The sequence below is a fragment of the Lepisma saccharinum genome, chromosome 6, assembly GCF_977018435.1.
Source record: "Lepisma saccharinum chromosome 6, izLepSacc3.1, whole genome shotgun sequence".
NCBI classification, from domain to species: Eukaryota; Metazoa; Arthropoda; class Insecta; order Zygentoma; family Lepismatidae; genus Lepisma; species Lepisma saccharinum.
Genome location: NC_139234.1, coordinates 75,749,232 through 75,766,527, shown reverse-complemented (window position 1 = coordinate 75,766,527; position 17,296 = coordinate 75,749,232). Strand labels below are relative to the sequence as shown.

At 34.6% G+C, this 17,296-nt stretch overlaps 1 protein-coding gene across 1 annotated transcript in view; it reads right to left on the bottom strand.

Annotated features, from left to right (window-relative positions):
- LOC145989462 (ATP-binding cassette sub-family C member 5-like) overlaps positions 1-17,296 on the bottom strand; it is a 219,873-nt gene that overhangs the window by 54,303 nt on the left and 148,274 nt on the right. Inside the window, exons 4-10 of the mRNA XM_083124809.1 lie at positions 15,828-16,007; positions 13,381-13,528; positions 10,665-10,820; positions 7,374-7,477; positions 4,711-4,858; positions 3,450-3,567; positions 1,345-1,483 (exon numbers count right to left, since the gene is read on the bottom strand). Coding sequence (XP_082980935.1) covers positions 1,345-1,483; positions 3,450-3,567; positions 4,711-4,858; positions 7,374-7,477; positions 10,665-10,820; positions 13,381-13,528; positions 15,828-16,007 — 993 coding nt within the window. The remainder of the gene's footprint in view (positions 1-1,344; positions 1,484-3,449; positions 3,568-4,710; positions 4,859-7,373; positions 7,478-10,664; positions 10,821-13,380; positions 13,529-15,827; positions 16,008-17,296) is intronic.

Here is a 17,296-nt window from a genome sequence, read left to right as displayed (position 1 = left end):
TGCTCTGGCCTGCGGTTTCTCCTTCTCACTAAGATAATTTGGCACTCTACGCTTATGAACATCTCAGTTATTGTTTATTTTGTATATTATTGGGGGTTCACTGCACATTTGCGCTATACAGCCAACCGCGCCTGCTTTGCCATTGTGATTTTGAATATGATATCAATTTTTCTACATTGGCTATAGTTTTTGAGTAATAGCTGTCCTTTAAAAAACATAAAAAAGCAAGAAATCTCATTGTTAATCACTCTTAATGATGAGAAAAACATTGTTTCTGAGATTTTCTTGTGTGTAGGGTGTCGGAACAATCACATTGAAGATCCCAGCAATAATCTGCCACAGCAGTGACGATTGGGTACCAAAACAGGGTTATCATTAAGAGACCATAGTGGGGAGGCAAAAAGTGGTTGGAAATGTCCTCCACAACCCTCATAATGGCCACCACTGATCTGCTATCTCGTATCTGTCCCATCTGGTTTGAAATATTTCCTCCATCATCTCCTTTATATCTTGGTGGACCTCTCCACTTGTTTTTCATTAAAATCACCAAGATTATCTGGACTACTGTCAAAGTGGATTTGGAGGAAATTTATCTTTATGCTCATATTAATACCAAAATATTTTAAGTTTGTGAGCAAGTATTGCTCCAGTTCTTCATAGTTTTTGTGTTTGTGATTGCCGAAATTGTTCTTGACAACTGAGGCAACTGAATCATGTAGAAGCTTCTTATCATTCTTAAAATTTGAGACATTTGAAACATTAATGAGTTTCTCGTTTTTAGTATCTCAATATTTAGTCCATGATAGGATCTATAGATGAAATGAAACACTCGCCACCTTTATCCAAGACTTAAGAAACTACTTCAATATGCAAGATATGCTTCCTTTACAAAGTCACACAGAATATTCACCACAAATGCAGCATAATCTATCAGGATTATTTACGCGGCCTGCTCGTGAAGAACTCATGTTTCATTCCCCTCAACTCAAAAATCAAACAAATAAAGAAGAACAAACTTTTAATAAATATATTCTGTGCAATGGATGGACAAGATAAATATTTATATACTCTAAAATGAAAACCATGCCCTATTTCATGTCAACACCTACAGCTCTTATTGAGATGAACTTAAAATCGAAGGATTTCAAGTATCTCAAGAACTAGAGCCAACTTGGCAAAACTGTTATTCATTTTAGATTCAGCACAACCAAAATACCATAAATTCGTTAAAAAATCATTGGCAACTAAAAAAAAATTTTTCTTGTAGATCTGTGGTATCAACTTCCGAGGCCTGCATACAACACAATCATACATTTGTCCAGCAAAAAAGTAATAATTTCTTACCTTGACCCTTTTCAAGCATACTTTTGCTTCCCCGACACACCTGACTGCATATGGCAATCTTCCCATGGAGAAAAGAACTGCATTGTAGATGGAGAAGACAGCAAAGATGTCTGTAGGATACATGTTGTTGCCACTCAAGCTGCATAAGAAAAGGAAAGTTTTCAATAGATTGCTATCCTGAATACATTTAAAGAGTTCAGGGAGAAAACCTGACAAATCACTTATTCCGGTTTTTGCAAGAGATCAAATCCAAACTTCCATAATTTCTCATTGTATACCATTTTTAAACTTTCATATTTCTCAGGACTTGCAGAGTTTTTTTATCTGTACAGTTACACCATATAAAACTACACTGACAGAGCTATTTAATGCCATTAACAACAGCAAATCAATAAAATGTTCCCTGTACTCTTCATTTAGGTGTGTAAAAGGTCTACTTAATGTTATGGATACAGGACATCAATCTTTTGTTTTCTTTGTTTTTACAAATACTAGTGATTCTAAATAGCAGAATGGTCAGATCTCTCGCCTTTTGGTGTAAGCAGTTCCTGGTGAGAGCTCCAAAATCTTGGTGTTCTGATAATTGTGATTGACAAGATTTTACAAAATTAGAGCAAAGATTGTGTCACAGCAGGGTTTCTCGAAGAGGCAAGAGATCAATGAGCTAACTGGCATATTTTTTATGCAAAGTACCTCCTGTAGATCTGTTGTGAATATGATAAAGGGAGTTTTTTCTGACGAATTCATGAGTTATTACTTGCACTGACATTTAACAGCAAGGATAGCACATTAGCTTTTCATATAAGAATCTTTCATCTTCACACATTACAGAATCCCAAATTAATACCTAGAGAGATGATTTACTGTGAAGAATGCATGAAGTAAATTGTAAATAAAGAATCCTGATTACAGAGAAAGATAGTATAATAACTGTTATAGCAGCCTATTTACCCCGAGACAAACAAGTTACTGTATAAGTTACTTAGAGACACCTTTTAGAACAACTTTCACTTGAAATTGCTGTAAAATTTCCCTAGACAGAAGGAAATTTCTATCCAATGGTACTATCACTGTCATAAACATTACTCTTTCTATCTCTCTCTCAATATTTCCATAACTAGCCTGTAAATGAGTACAGATTCGTAGCATTACATAGTTATAAATCATTGAACTCTCTAAAATAAATTTCTAATGAACATTTCCATTTTTCACTAAGGCACAACCCATCAGTCATGGTCACATGAATTAATTAACATGTTCTCCGCCAAGTCCGAAACTAGTGCACAACAATCAAGCCATTTTGGTCATTATGACCGAAACATGTGGCTTGCACTTTGTTTTCCTAGCATGCTGTTGGTCACGAGTACAACAATGATGCACATAAAGCATGACGGACAAGGTGTGGGGAGTCACGTGCACACAGTGTTTTGGCTGCTCTATTTTTTACATGAAAAAAAGCAAATTTGCGAATTTGCAAAATAAAGTCCAATAACCACTTTGGTGCAGGACGAAGGAATTGGTGAGACCACCTTGGCAGGGAATGTGTTAAGGAAGTAATAAATCACTCTGGTATATCATGAATTTATAATAGTGCATTATAATATTGGCTATTGATATCATGAAATTTTATTTTGCCATCAGTAAAAATTTCACTTAGTTTCCTCAGTTTTGTTACATTTCACATTTTGTATGGATTTTCTTTAATCTTTAGGCTCTGACGATGAGAATGATCGATAATTACAGTGGAAGCCCAATTCTAGCTACAGTACCTGTATTTTACAGTTTCGCACATTATTTTGTACATTGGTCCCAATGAAGCCATTTTACTTGATTCTGCATTCTTTATTTACCTCGGTCCACTGAAAAGCATAAAATCGAGGTTCCACTGTAGGAACTGATGATACTACATGTCCAGGATGTGAGTGAGTGTGTGCGAGAGTGAGTGAGTGAGTGAGTGAGTGTGTGCGAGAGTGAGAGAGTGAGAGAGAGAGAGAGAGAGAGAGAGAGAGAGAGAGAGAGAGAGAGAGAGAGAGAGAGAGAGAGAGAGAGAGAGGGGGGGGGGAAGAGGAAGACAGAATTACACAGGCTAATTTACGTTCTCTTACCTGTAACCAAGAAAAGTAGCAACACTGGCTAATGTAGCACTTGATGGAGTCAGAGTTGAACCCAGGGACTGCCAAAATGAAGCTCTCATAAGCTGCTTGTGTTCTTTATGCCGAATGTCTATTAATAAAACAAGACAATAAATAGTTATATTTATGTTCATTCTTGGAACATTTTTAATGAAAACAAAAAGTCCAGCACATGAGAGTCCTCCCATCATTTGTAGGTTTTTCTCCTCAAAGAAATTTTGTATTTTTAAGATGATATCAAAACACTTAAAGATTCAGAAATGTGTGCTTAGAGAGCTATGAAAATGCATCTGAAATGTTGCAGCATGGAAGGTCAAATTACAATTTTTTGTGCAATTTTTTATGGTACTTCAGTCATTGAATTGCCATACAAACTGAGTCAACAGGAAAATTATTATTATTATTTTTAAACAGAGCCATTGAACCTAATGACCTCGTCTACTTCCACTAATTTAACAACTACCACAATATTAGTTTCATCAGAATTCCTTTCTGTTATAGTCAACTGATTTAAAATTATAACGTTCCTAAACAAAGGCATCCCACAGAGGGAGCACCCCTTGAGATATCTGGAAAGACATCATATAATTCAAATTTTGAAATTGTAGCATGGAAACATGGATGAGGGGTGCTGTGAAAGACAGAAGATTATGTGCCTAAACAAATTATCCTATTGCTGGAGATGCTTTGAGAATTTTCTTAACTGGAGGAAAGCATCACTCCATGTTTCCTTCACTTTAAGGACTGCTGGCCCCATTGAGAAAAAATCCTGCTGCTGGCCTTGTTCCTAAATCTGAATGTTTATTGTCACAGCAATTCAAATCTTCCATCTATTCCTATTCACTTTTGACTTCTTGCCAGTTTTCTTGAGGCTCATTTCAACATTTACTTTCCACCTTCATGCTAGATTTCCTACATGTGTCATACAATTAGATTTCGAAACAAGGATACAAATTAGATAGTTTTGACATTCACAGAAATTGAAAAATCAATTTCGCATAAGTAATAGAATTTAAATTTTAAATCAAACTGGATTATATAACTTCAAGGACACTAAAATATCCCTACAACTATTTATTTGTAAATTAATCTCATTATTGCGACTTTCCTTTTCACTATTTAGTTTTCCTAAAAATATACTGATGACTGAAACAAATTTCAAGATAATCCTATCAGGCCAGACCTACATTTCAGCATATCAGTTATATTTAAATACAATGACACTTCTACTTACCAAGTATTTTGTGGAAAAAACTCTTCTCCCAAGCATACATCTTGATCAGACGGATGTTATTGAAAACACTGGATGTTAAAGAGACTCGTTGATCTGTCAAACCTACTGTCTTGACCCGAATTCTGTTAGTAATTTTTCCAATTGCCATCTATTATGTATAAAAATATACAAGTTATTCATGATTGGATCAGAAAATCATTGGTTAATATTAGGCTGAGCTGATATCGGTTTGAACCAATACCAATATCAACATTAATGCTAATACTGTGACAGATTCTCGCCAATGTCAATAGTACTTATTAAAAATATGATTGTATCTGCATCGCAGAATAATACACTCCTCACAAAAGTTTGGAATGTTGTTACGTTAGACAATAGGTGATAGACACGGCCTTGGAATGCAACAACACATGGTATCTGCGTGGTGGACGTTCCCGTCTTTTCGCCAACATAGGTGCCACCGTGCTTATCACCTATTGTCTAACATAATAATATTCCAAACTTGTTGTGCATAATATAACAATATTCCAAATTTTTGTGAGGAGTGTAGCTAGAGAAATGGCACAAACACCACATTATAAAATAAGCACTCTAAATGAAAAATATGTGATGCCTCAAAATAAGTAATAATATGTAACATGAAAATTCATATACAGTGGAGCTCCGGTTTTGTATTCCCTCCCTTCCCCCATTATACATTATTCATGGTCCCAACATAGCAAAATGTTATAAAAATTTTCAGGAATTTAGATTTTCGTGCATTTTAAGTTTTTTCACCTTAGTCCTCTAAAAAAATGTACAATCAAAGTTCTACTGTGTGTAGTTTCTAACATTGTAATGCACCAACATTTTACATTCTTGCTTGGCTAAGAAAAATTTAGGTAATCACATATATGTTTAGACCTTAGTGATTAGGGGTTGTTGACTCACACTCATACTGTATTGACTTAGAATTTAACTATCATTTTTGCATTTACTCTGACATTCCAGAGATTTGTTCTGTGCCTATTTGCATGGATTCAATGGCAATTTATATAGCTATCTGCATTATATACAGATGTGGGTTTTCATGATAGGACTGCTTAGGAGGATAATTCAATGGTAGCCAAAGCTTCACTGTTTTCAGGTTCAGGTAAATATATGGAGATCTGCAGCATTGGCACCATGGACGTCCGGAAGAGGGGTGGGGCAAGGGGGGCCATGCCCCCCCTGGAAAATGAAAGTAAATCAAAAATTATATAGTTCACACATATAATTTCATTTCAGCCACAAGAATAGTGTTAATTATTGCATGAACATGATAAATTCAGCAATGTTTTTTGAGGGGACAACACTATTATGGATGAAAATGTGCCTTGTTTGCCCCCCCTGGAAAAAAATACCTTGCTTGCCCCTCCCTGGAAAAAAATCCTGCAGACGCCCATGATTGGCATCCTCAATAATTCTGGCATCTATACTCTATCCACTTGACACAGCAAATTTTAATTCCCAGCCAACACTCATAAAAATTTCATTACATTCTTTCCAGATTTTTCATTTTCATCTTCAACATTCCATTTTCTCGGTAAGGAAAGATTTGGGCAAGTTACTAAAGAAAAGTAAAAGTGTTAGAGTTATGCACTTTTGTTACCATTTCTTTGTCCCACAATAAGGAAATTCAACTGTTTTCATAAGTATTGAATCTCTTCTCTATGCTTCTCTTTCCCTGGTGTGACTTTATGTGCACAACAAAGCATGTTTTTCCTAGCAAAAAAATACCGAATTTATCAAAAGGCAAGGCAAATAAAGTAAAACAAAATAATGAAGTACCACTACAATTACTTATGTAATATCAGTAAAATGTTACTAATGCAATGTACTGGAAAAATAATGCATTAGTAGAGGAACATATTTATGGTGAATAAAAGATCAAGATTTCGCTAAAAAAAACTTGTCACATTTCAGGATCAAAAATTGTATATAAAATGACATTTATGTGTTAAAATGGCGAATAAAAACCTAAACTTCGAATTAAAAACTATGCTTATTATGCAAAATTAACATTTCACTTCTAATAGCACATTTGTGTTGTTCTCATATTATTAAGTTGATTCCTGCGTAAAGGAGTCCATTTTTGCTTTTCAATATTTACAGCAAAATTAATCAATTTTCCATGATTTCCATAACTAACAGAATAATTCACAGAAGGTGTCGCATCAGTAAATAAACCCTAAATTTCATGTTTAAGAATTTATTTCGCATTTTGCAGTTCATTTTGTAACAAAACATGGTAGCATAATGCACCTCACACCTTTTAAAAACATGAAAAATTAACACTATAATGTGTTATTTCACATGTAGTCTTTTCGCCAAAAACAAAATATGCATACCCCTAACAATTACGTATGTAATATCAGTAATGTGTTACTAATGCTACTGAATGCATTACTAATGAAACGAAAAACTAACATGTTGCCAAGTAACACATTACATGCATCATGTTAGTCGCCATGTTACTCTGAATAAGACAATATGTTACAAAGTTATTTTTTGCATTTCATATTTTGTTGTTTTTTTTACCTTGGTTCCTTGAAAAATACATAAAATTGAGGTTCAGCTGTAATACTTACAAATACTGGCTGTAATAAAGACATTTTTTTAAAAAAAGGCAAGCAATTACTTACAGTGAGTGGTGTGAATCCAATGATGATGAAATTTCCTACAAGTGACCATGGCCCAAGAATGAGGTATGTGTAAATCATGGCCATCAAAGCCATTACAGGAGCTCCTGTGAAAGAGCAAAATTCATATTAGTGGCAATAAATATTTTTGTTTTCTTTTACATTGCTTATCTGCTACTTTTGGTTTTAATTGCAATTACGAAGATGGGTGATGATTACATGAAATCGATGAAAGGACATTCACAAAGAAAATCCATGCCCAGACTGGGATTTGAACCTGGGAACTTGAGTGAAGAGATTTAAAGTATCCACGTAAGCTGCTTGACCCACAACTGACATTAGTGACAATAATTCTTTCCTTAACTAACTCTTCGGAATTCCTAAACCAGGAGGTTCATTGCTGCTGCAACATATGTTTTCCACCTATCCATATCCCAGTCAAGATCCAGTCCACTCTTGAACATTTTACCAATTTCCTACAGGGGCCGTCTTAATATTCCAATTTCATCTTGGCATTCTAACATTGTCATTACTTTTCCCAATGAGAATGCTATAAACTGTTCTATCCATTGTCTAGTTTACCATTACCATATTCTTAAAACTACACTTTCAGGTGAATAGAATTTGTTAGCATACTGCATGGACTAAGGGGGTATTTCTGTAGTGGAGAGGAAAACTTAAGGGGGGTTCTAACCCAAACAAACCCTAACTCTGTACATACATATATATAAGGGCTAGAACAGATTGTTACGTACTAATTGATATACCCTATCAGAATCAGCAGACATAAGCATACTGGTGTATTGGAAAATAGCAAATACTATGTCTAAAAAGTTCAGTGAATTGTATCAGAAAACAAACAGAACAAATGATACAAACAAATTACCTCTATTGACCTTCAAAACAATCGCCATCCATCACAACACACTTTTGGCAACGTTCATATAGCTTCTGGAAACTGTCAGCAAAGGCCTCTTTAGGAATCGACCACGGAACCACTCACACGTTCTTGGATTAGATGATGGTTCTTGCTAACGCTAGCTAAATTCCTCCGCTAAGCATTTGAACCAGTCAGAAACACATTTCCTGCTCACAGTTTCCCTCCCCTACACTTGCACCAACATTTTATGCGTCTCCGTCGCTGTTTTCCCGTAGCAGAACTTGATGTTAACTCATTGCTCCATTGCACTGTGACACTACCTCTCACACTGGCTACATTCGACTGCCCACGTGTACTCCACGGTAGGTGGTGCTTCTTGACATGTCTCTGGATAGCCATGTGCATGGGTGTGCACCTGGCTCATGTTGCCGTTGATAGATTGGATTGATCACTGAACTTATTAGACAGAGGGTGTATTTTTACTGATCGATATTTCTATTTAGTGGAAACTTCAGTCACTTTGTTAATATTGTGGTGAAACTTGGTAGAGAGGTGGCTATGGAGTCCATAGGGAAACAAATAGTTCAAATTTTCACCACCAGGTTGAAATGTGGCACTGAAATCTGATGCACAGTGAACAAAATCTGGACAAACGTTTCGTGAGATCATTGATAACTAGTCGCTGTCTTATGCTTCCAAATCTTCATTCACATTGACAGGGCACATACTGAACATTGCTGTACCCTCAGTGCAACCTTGTGGTGAAAACTTGAACTATTTTTTTGTCGACATTCACTTCCCCACTGTCTCCATAGCCTCTTTACCAACTTTCACTGCAATATCTTGCTTCAAACGGGCTCCAGAAGGCTCCGAATAGGCAAATTTTAATTTGCAGTGCCACATTTGAACCTGGTGGTGAAAATTTGAACTATTTTTTTCATCAGCATTCGCTTCCCCATAGCCTCTCTACCAAGTTCACTACAATCTGATGCTTGAAACGGGCTCCAGAGGGCTCAGAAGAGATCAACGTTAATTGTAGCCACCCAGTGTATATAATTCCTATGTCTCAGCTTTGTAAAGTAAATACACACACGCAGTTACTGTTTGAAACTAAATTGCATTGAAGTCACAAGGAATTTAATGAACCATTCATGCTCTTATCTTACACCCCACAAATAAACAATTTATAAATTTGAAATGATATAAATATAGAGAAAATAGGACTCACTGTTTTGGTGAGTGACATATTTATTGAAATTTTAGGTCATAAGTGATCCTTAATTTTTTCTTCTGTAAGTTGACTAGTCATTGTTAGTTATTTGTGTTCCAGGAAATAGGTTCTTTTTTCCTTTTCTTTTAGGACATTTAAGTAGGAAATGAGCTTCCGTAGGTAGGAAACTAGGACCGAGCCAATACCAAAACTGATTACCAATATTAGCTAACCAGCATCAGTAAGGATTGGGTGGAATTTAATCAATCATCTATACCATTTTAATACCTTTCCGGAATGTCTCTTGGAGTATGCAAAAATGTTGTGCAGCATAATAATTTTCATAAATTGTGCAACAAAGTAAGTAAAAAAGTAATAAAGTGTGTGTCTCAACATTTTGTGGGAAAAATGAATTTTGTGATAAAGTGATTATCTCATTTGCAATTATAAATATTATCAAACAAAACCCTGGTAGATTGCTATGATACAGTTCCAGTGAAAAATGTATGTATTAAAAACACTGCTACGCCTTGTTTATTTTTAACATGTATGTGTTTTATTTGTTTGTTGTTTTCACATTAATCTGTTCTTATTTGTTTGTGTTATCAAATTTATAGTTTTTGGATTTTTGCATGATTAAAAGTGATACCGGAAGAAGAAATCATTTCCAGTTTCTAGACATTTGTAAAACTATTCAGTCTGGCACAGATATATCTGTTGTTGAATTGGTTGCCATGACAACAGTGCACAATGTGACAGAACGTTGATTACGATTTGTAAGAAATTCTTTAAGTAATTATTTTATGCAGAAAGTTTCTTTGAATTGTGATGGTGTATGTAACTATATTGGTGTTAAAAAACTGTAAATGTTGTTTAATGATAGAACAACAATATACTGTAGTAAAGGTAAGAAAATTTTCTTTTAAAATTCTTCCGCTATCACATCTTGAGAGGTCTCGTTGTTGCCACAACATAAAGGAGAGTGTCATATCTCTGCCGAGCATGGGGATTGGGCAATTACCATGACGTGGTAATCCTGGGACTCACACCAAAAGGAATGTCACAAAATTTTAAAATATTTGGAACTTTTAGGTTGTTACCATTTTCAAGTATCAATATTGGTGGGATTCAGTAAGACTATTGAGAGTAGTATTGGCATGGACTCAGTCCTATAAAAAACTTTAGAGACCCTTCATATCCTTACCTATCATAAGTACTCCAGCTGCCGTAGCTTCACATATTCTCTCCTGGTCATTAGTGCATAGTGTCACCACCTGGCCTAGTAATTTGTCACTGGCAGATCTCAGGCGAAGAAGCTTCCTATAGATGAGCATTTGTAAGGCTCCTTGTACTCGGATGGCTGAAAGAGGACAAATTTTATCAGTGTTTGGATAGTTATTTTGAAGATAACTGAGTTACTGCTCCAACAGTAGTAAAGTTACTGTTACTGTTTCTCATAACTGAAAGTCACTCACTTATAGGTACTGTTGAACCTGAGTTATGCGTATGTCAAGGTGAAGAGAAAATAATACGTATAACTGAGAATTACTTACAAATCATGTCTTATTACTATTATTAAGATACTTTAATTGTATATATTTTGAGGAACAACATATATGCAATAGAGGTTATTTCTGTCATAAAGTGGTAAATTAACGAAACTTAAAAGTTTGATTCTTAAATATATTACATTTGACACTATATTAGTGAACATTTTCATACTGAAATACTGCAGTAGACACTGTAGTTTTATAATTTTACTACACAATTTTTACAAAAATCGTCTAAAGTTGCATTTGTTTTACTGACTGTGCAAAGGGTGGTATAAGCGATGCCTAAATCTGCAGCTATTTCAGTTTTGTGTTTCATGTGTATTAGCATCCACTTCTTTTATATTTTATTTTGTGGTCAAGCAAGTAACTTTTCATCTTTCTGTTCTCCATGGCAGACCAGTAGCAACGAAATTTATCACTTTTGTGACATTTGTTGTAGCTTGGTTACGTACAAATCAATTGTATTTTATGAAAATTAGTACATATGACACCAAATTACGTGTACAAATAAGGTTTCATGTTTTTAAATTATATTTTGCTAGAACAAACTGAATTATGCAGAACTGAGTTACATATAAAGTAGTCTCAACTGTATTTTTAAAAGTAACTAAACTGGGTCAGTGGCTGAGTTATTGACTTTTAATCCCACCACCAAAAGTTCTTAGGGTTAAGTCCCAACCTGTGCATGGGTGTGAGCATCCCTTCATCCTCATCATGGTGATTAGCCAATAGTAACAGAAAAGCGATACAAAATAACAAAAATAACTAAGTTACTTTATTCTAGGTAAAATACAAATTGTACAGTATAACATGTTTTGTGCATGAATTGCAAGCAGGATTTTCTTTTCTTTCAGATAATCATATAAAATTAACTAATTTTCCTAGAATGATAATTAATGTAATATACTTACATATGAAATATAGAGCTGACAAAATTCAAAGTAAACCAGTTTACATCAAAATCGAAATTAGCATTTATTTATTTATTTCTTTCCTTTTCTTTTAAAATTAAGCAATTTAGGTTCTGAACAACTCATGGCCATTAGAAATTGCCAGATTGTTCATGGAATTATTTCCATGAGTTGAGATCAGGCTTGGGAATTTATTCAGTAATCCCATTACCAAACTTTCAAAATTGTTTATTTATTTATTTATTTATTGAAATTTCCAGTAAAGCAGAAGCCATTTTAAACCAGAAAGAAACACCAGTAAAAAAGTACACTAGTGTTAAGAAAAACACACAAAAGAAGATAAAATAAAATAAACAAAATATAAACAAGCCAAGACAGTACCAATGCATTACTTATGTACAATCTTGAATTGAGGCTAGCCTTCAAAGAACAATATGAATATTAATAAGCAGTGTATTTATTAGTTAATGTTTCATCTCTTTATATCATGTATTTTTTCATATGAGAGGAAATTAACAATTAATGGGTGGCCTTCTTCAAACATATTAAGAATATAAATTGTAGGTTTATCTTTGCTGAAAGAGCCTCTTGTGATGAAGCATTCAGAATCATGCACTGCAAAGGCAGAGATCCCAGGTTCGAACCCTGCTCAAGGCATGGATATATCATTGTATGGTGCTAGTGACCCTCCATACACTTTTGCACTGTTTAAGAAGATTGTGCTTAATACGATGATTTTTGTTGTTTTTAGCTCATAAGGATGTGTTATAGTGAATTGTTTTATGGGATGGCATTTATTGTGTCATGTTATCATTGCTGATAGTAATTTACGTTTTTGTTACGCTTTGAGTGTTAGGTTTAATGCTGTTAGAATTTCCATGTTTTTTGGCTTTATGTGCTTCTACATAATATTTTTTGAAAATCACAATGAAAGTGCCCCAGGATATGACAAACACTGGTCACACGGATATTGACTTGATCACTTATATCCTTTTTGCCTATGCTACTAAGTAGAGAGAAATGAATACATTCAATGTGTGTGTGTTTATGCCTTGATGATGGTTTTCATCTATATGTTATCATTAAACTAGTTTTACTGGATTAGGAGTGCTAGATTTAATGTGTTAGTTATTTATGTAGCTAAGTTAGGAGTAATAGGTTTCATGCTAATAGTAACATTACGTTCTTGTTAAGTTAGGAATGTCTGGTTTAATACACTTAGAATTTCATTCTTTATTATTTGTGTTTACACATTGATATTTTATTTACTGACTTTTACTAACTTACTGACATGTCAGATATCACTGCCTGTATATGCAAATAAGTGATTCATGGATGAAACAAATCTTATGTTATCTTTAAAAACAAGTTTCGAGTATGTTGTACATGGAAAAGTGACACAAAATAACAAAAATAGAAACAGGGACATAAACATGATGACTTAATGACAACTTACCTGTATGGTATCCAAGGATCCACATTGAATTGAAACAAATATTCCTTAGTAACTGACTAGCAAATAAAATGGCAACCAAGATGTAGCCCCATTCTTGAGGTTCAGTAGTATTTTCTACGAATATTAGCATTTGGTTTTGAATCCAAGCCTGAAAAAGATATTAGGTTTATTAAAACATTTGTCCATTTGTTAAATATTGATAGAATTATCTTAAAATGCAAAAACGAAAACTGTAACTATTCTAAATCAATTACATAAAAAGAAAAACAACTATTGATGCATGCTGGAACAGTCATGTTGGACTTCCCTTGAAACAGGTAACATGAAAGAAACTAAAAAAGAATGAACATCACACCACAAGCCGTCAGCATCATAAATGGTATAAAAGACACATTCCTTAAACCTGATCAAAATTTCCAATTCTCAAGTCTTTGTCTTAAGTGATGGAGGATCCTGTCAGACATGACTTCCTGGTATATGGGTAGGTTTAATGTTATTATTAGGGCTGAGCCGATACCAATGTATACTGATACCAGTGATATAAGTATCGGTAAGTATAGGTGGAAGATTGTCAAGATTTGTCCTTTTCAAAGGATCGTTCACCCTTTCTTTGACTTGGGGGTCCAACACAGGAATTTTCATGTAGATTTCCGAGAAAGGCTGTACGCTCCTGGGAAGCAGATGACAAGATCAAAAGCAGGACTAAAGTGCTGCACCCAAACGTGACACTGAAGGCATAACTGCCTGTGGGTCAATGTTATTTAGAAATAAAATAAACTATTTATTGCCAATTCTTGCTCGTAAACTCGTGAAGTAAGAACGTGGATGTTTTCGAAACTATCATTATTATCATGATGGGCTGATTCCAGAATTCTTGGGAAAGTGATGAATGCCATTGTGGCGAGTTGTGGATTCCTACTCTTCTGTGTAAGTCTTTTCTGTGATTGCTGGCCGATACAGACACAGCACTGCAGCGACTTGTTTTTATTGGAAATGACAGAGAATGATCAACAGCAGGGCATAAACAGGGTCAGCCAAGTGAGCATTATTACATATAAGAATTTGTATGTATTTTTACATTGTTTTCCTCCCTCTCCAGGTTTATCTAAACGGCAAGAATGTTGTTTTCATGAAACACTTTAAATTGGAATTATACAAGTATCGGTATCAGCTGGAATCGGTCAGGGTGCCTGTATTGGTATTGGCTCTTCCCGAGTTTTTATCCTATTACCATTTTATTCTATATGACAATAACTTATTTTTCAAGTCCAGGTGGTATGAAAATCTCGATCATTTCTAAGGTACGTGACTTGCAGTGGAATATTCTCCCATGTTATCTGTTTTACCATCGATAAGCCAACCTTTTCATATATGTAGAAATTGCTTGAAAATTCTAAGTTGCCGGACTTCTGCTTTTGTTTCACTTCCATGCCTGCATTGGTGTTTTACTTCTACTATATCTAATTAATATACCGGGTGGTCCAAAAGTCCCGGAACGGTCACATATCATGAGAAATACACATCGAATTGGAAAACGAAAAAATACATGTTTAATAAGTGAAATAAAGCTATTCAATGATATCACACTTGATTCCCCAACCCCGCCCCCTGTAGGTGGAGTGGGGGCAACTGTGAAATTTTAAATGGAAACCCCATTTTGTATTGTAGAATCGGAAAGAGAACTTCATTCCGAGTCCAACAAACTATCAACCATCCTCCTATCTCAATTAGGAATGGAGATATGGCGATTTTTGCAGAAAAAAAAGAAAAACAACAGCATAAACCCCCCAAAAATTTCAAAGGGACGCTCTGCCCCTAATTGAGCTAGAGTGAAAGCGATTGCAGATTCGGAATCTGCACGTCAAGAACTTTCAATACCCCCTCTTCCGGGGGCGGGGAATCAAGTGTGATACCATTGAATAGCTTTTTTACACTTATTAAACATGTATTTTTTTGTTTTCCGATTCGATGTGTATTTCTCACTATATGTGACCATTCTGGGACTTTTGGACCACCCGGTATAATAAATATATACAATAAATAAGAATTGTTGCAGTAAACCAGATCAAATTTTCAGAATATGCCACTTGTGATTTGACATTAGCATTTTATATTACTTATAAAGAAACAGTACAAACACAAGTAAAACATTAAAACCGAACTGTGTACTCCATCTCAGTATACAATACCCCTACATCAATTTCCCTTAATAAACATTTATTAGTAAAAAGAGACAGTACAAAGCAAAATAATGTAATTACAAATACATTACATGCGACTTTTCATAATAAGCTATTGTCATTCTTCCCCTACAAAAAATTATATCTTCAAATATCACAACAAAGCGACACTATAAAAAGACACCATAATGCAAAGAATTTTTAATGAAATAACAAAAAGAATGCTTGTAATAGCCACACAACTGCGATCAGTAACAAAATACTTACGGGACCTAGAAACTGGAAGAAATTTGTCATGATGACAAGGAATATAGCAACAAACACTCTTGTCCTGCAGAATTTCCAGACAGCTGCTGCTAGAGAGGCTTTTTCCATGCTTTTGTGAGCCACCTCAGTCTCCCAGATGTATTCCAGCCGACTGAAGTTTCTCTCGGATTTATCAACACTCTGAAGGGGAAAAACAGGACTATGATTTACACAGATAAAAAATTGCCTCACACTTGTATATATAACTAACAAGTTAAAATGCAAAGTCAGGGGTCCTGGGTTCGAATCCCAGCCTGGGCATGGATGTTCTTTGAGAGTCTCCCTTTATCAATTTTATCATAACACTCATCTTCATCTTTACAATTAGCTAAAAGTGGTGAAAAGTTTTTCTTTAAATCATAGAACATATGTTGTTAAGCGAGTTATTATTTAACATTTTATTCTGAAATCTAGAGCACGTCCTTGTCCGATATATAATGTGTTACATATAAATTTTCTCACATTTATGATTTCTTTCTGTAACAATGTTTTGAAAGTAAGAAAAAATATAAAATTGAATAAAAGTTACTGAAAACATATATTCATAAGTAATAAAGAATTAATTTATGAAAATAACATAAAAACTTCCTATTAGGACTGAAATCATCACTAACAGTGAAATTTGAAGCAGAATCCTCTTAAAATATTTCCACAATGTGTATATAAATTATTCAATGATATTTTCAAGAGTATATACAAAAGTGCTACCAAATTCGACGTGAGTGCAAGTAGAGTTCAAAGGCAACAAAGGTGATTAGAATTTGAAAGAGGTGGTTACAACACCCTGTCGTTCATTCACAATAGAATTGTATAGAAAACAACATGCTATGCTCATCACCCTCTCATTGGACAGAAATTATATGACAAGCTATTCCTGTCGCTCCTCCAGAAAGGGTTAAAAAAGTTGGTGCATTTCATGATTCCTTCACTAATATTCATATTCTTCCTATTTTTTTCTTTTGAAGCCATACAGACCTACCTCCGATTTCTTATTAAAAGTTCTGCTTTCATTTCCATAATATCAGGTTCGCATGATTATTGTTTTTAAATAACTTTGTTTTAATTGATCTGTGTAATTCACTAGTTTCAAATATTAGCAGTAGAGAAATGTACATTGTTTACTGATTACTCCATCTTTTGATTTTCATGTGGTTGTTATTTCCGCATGTGCATCTGTGTATCTTTATTCCTAAATATAAAATCGACCAGTTGTCACCATTTTGTACTGATACTATGTTTCTTGTATCCCGTTCACATCTTCCACAATATTTTCGGCATGGATTTTGATTTCATTTGAGAATATACTCCAGCATATATTAACAGAACTTAAATGAATATCACTGGTGTTGGATCATTCCACGTGAAATCACCCAATTGAAAGACAAAAAGTTCCTTCATAGTCACGGATTTGCTTCCATTTCCTTTACTGA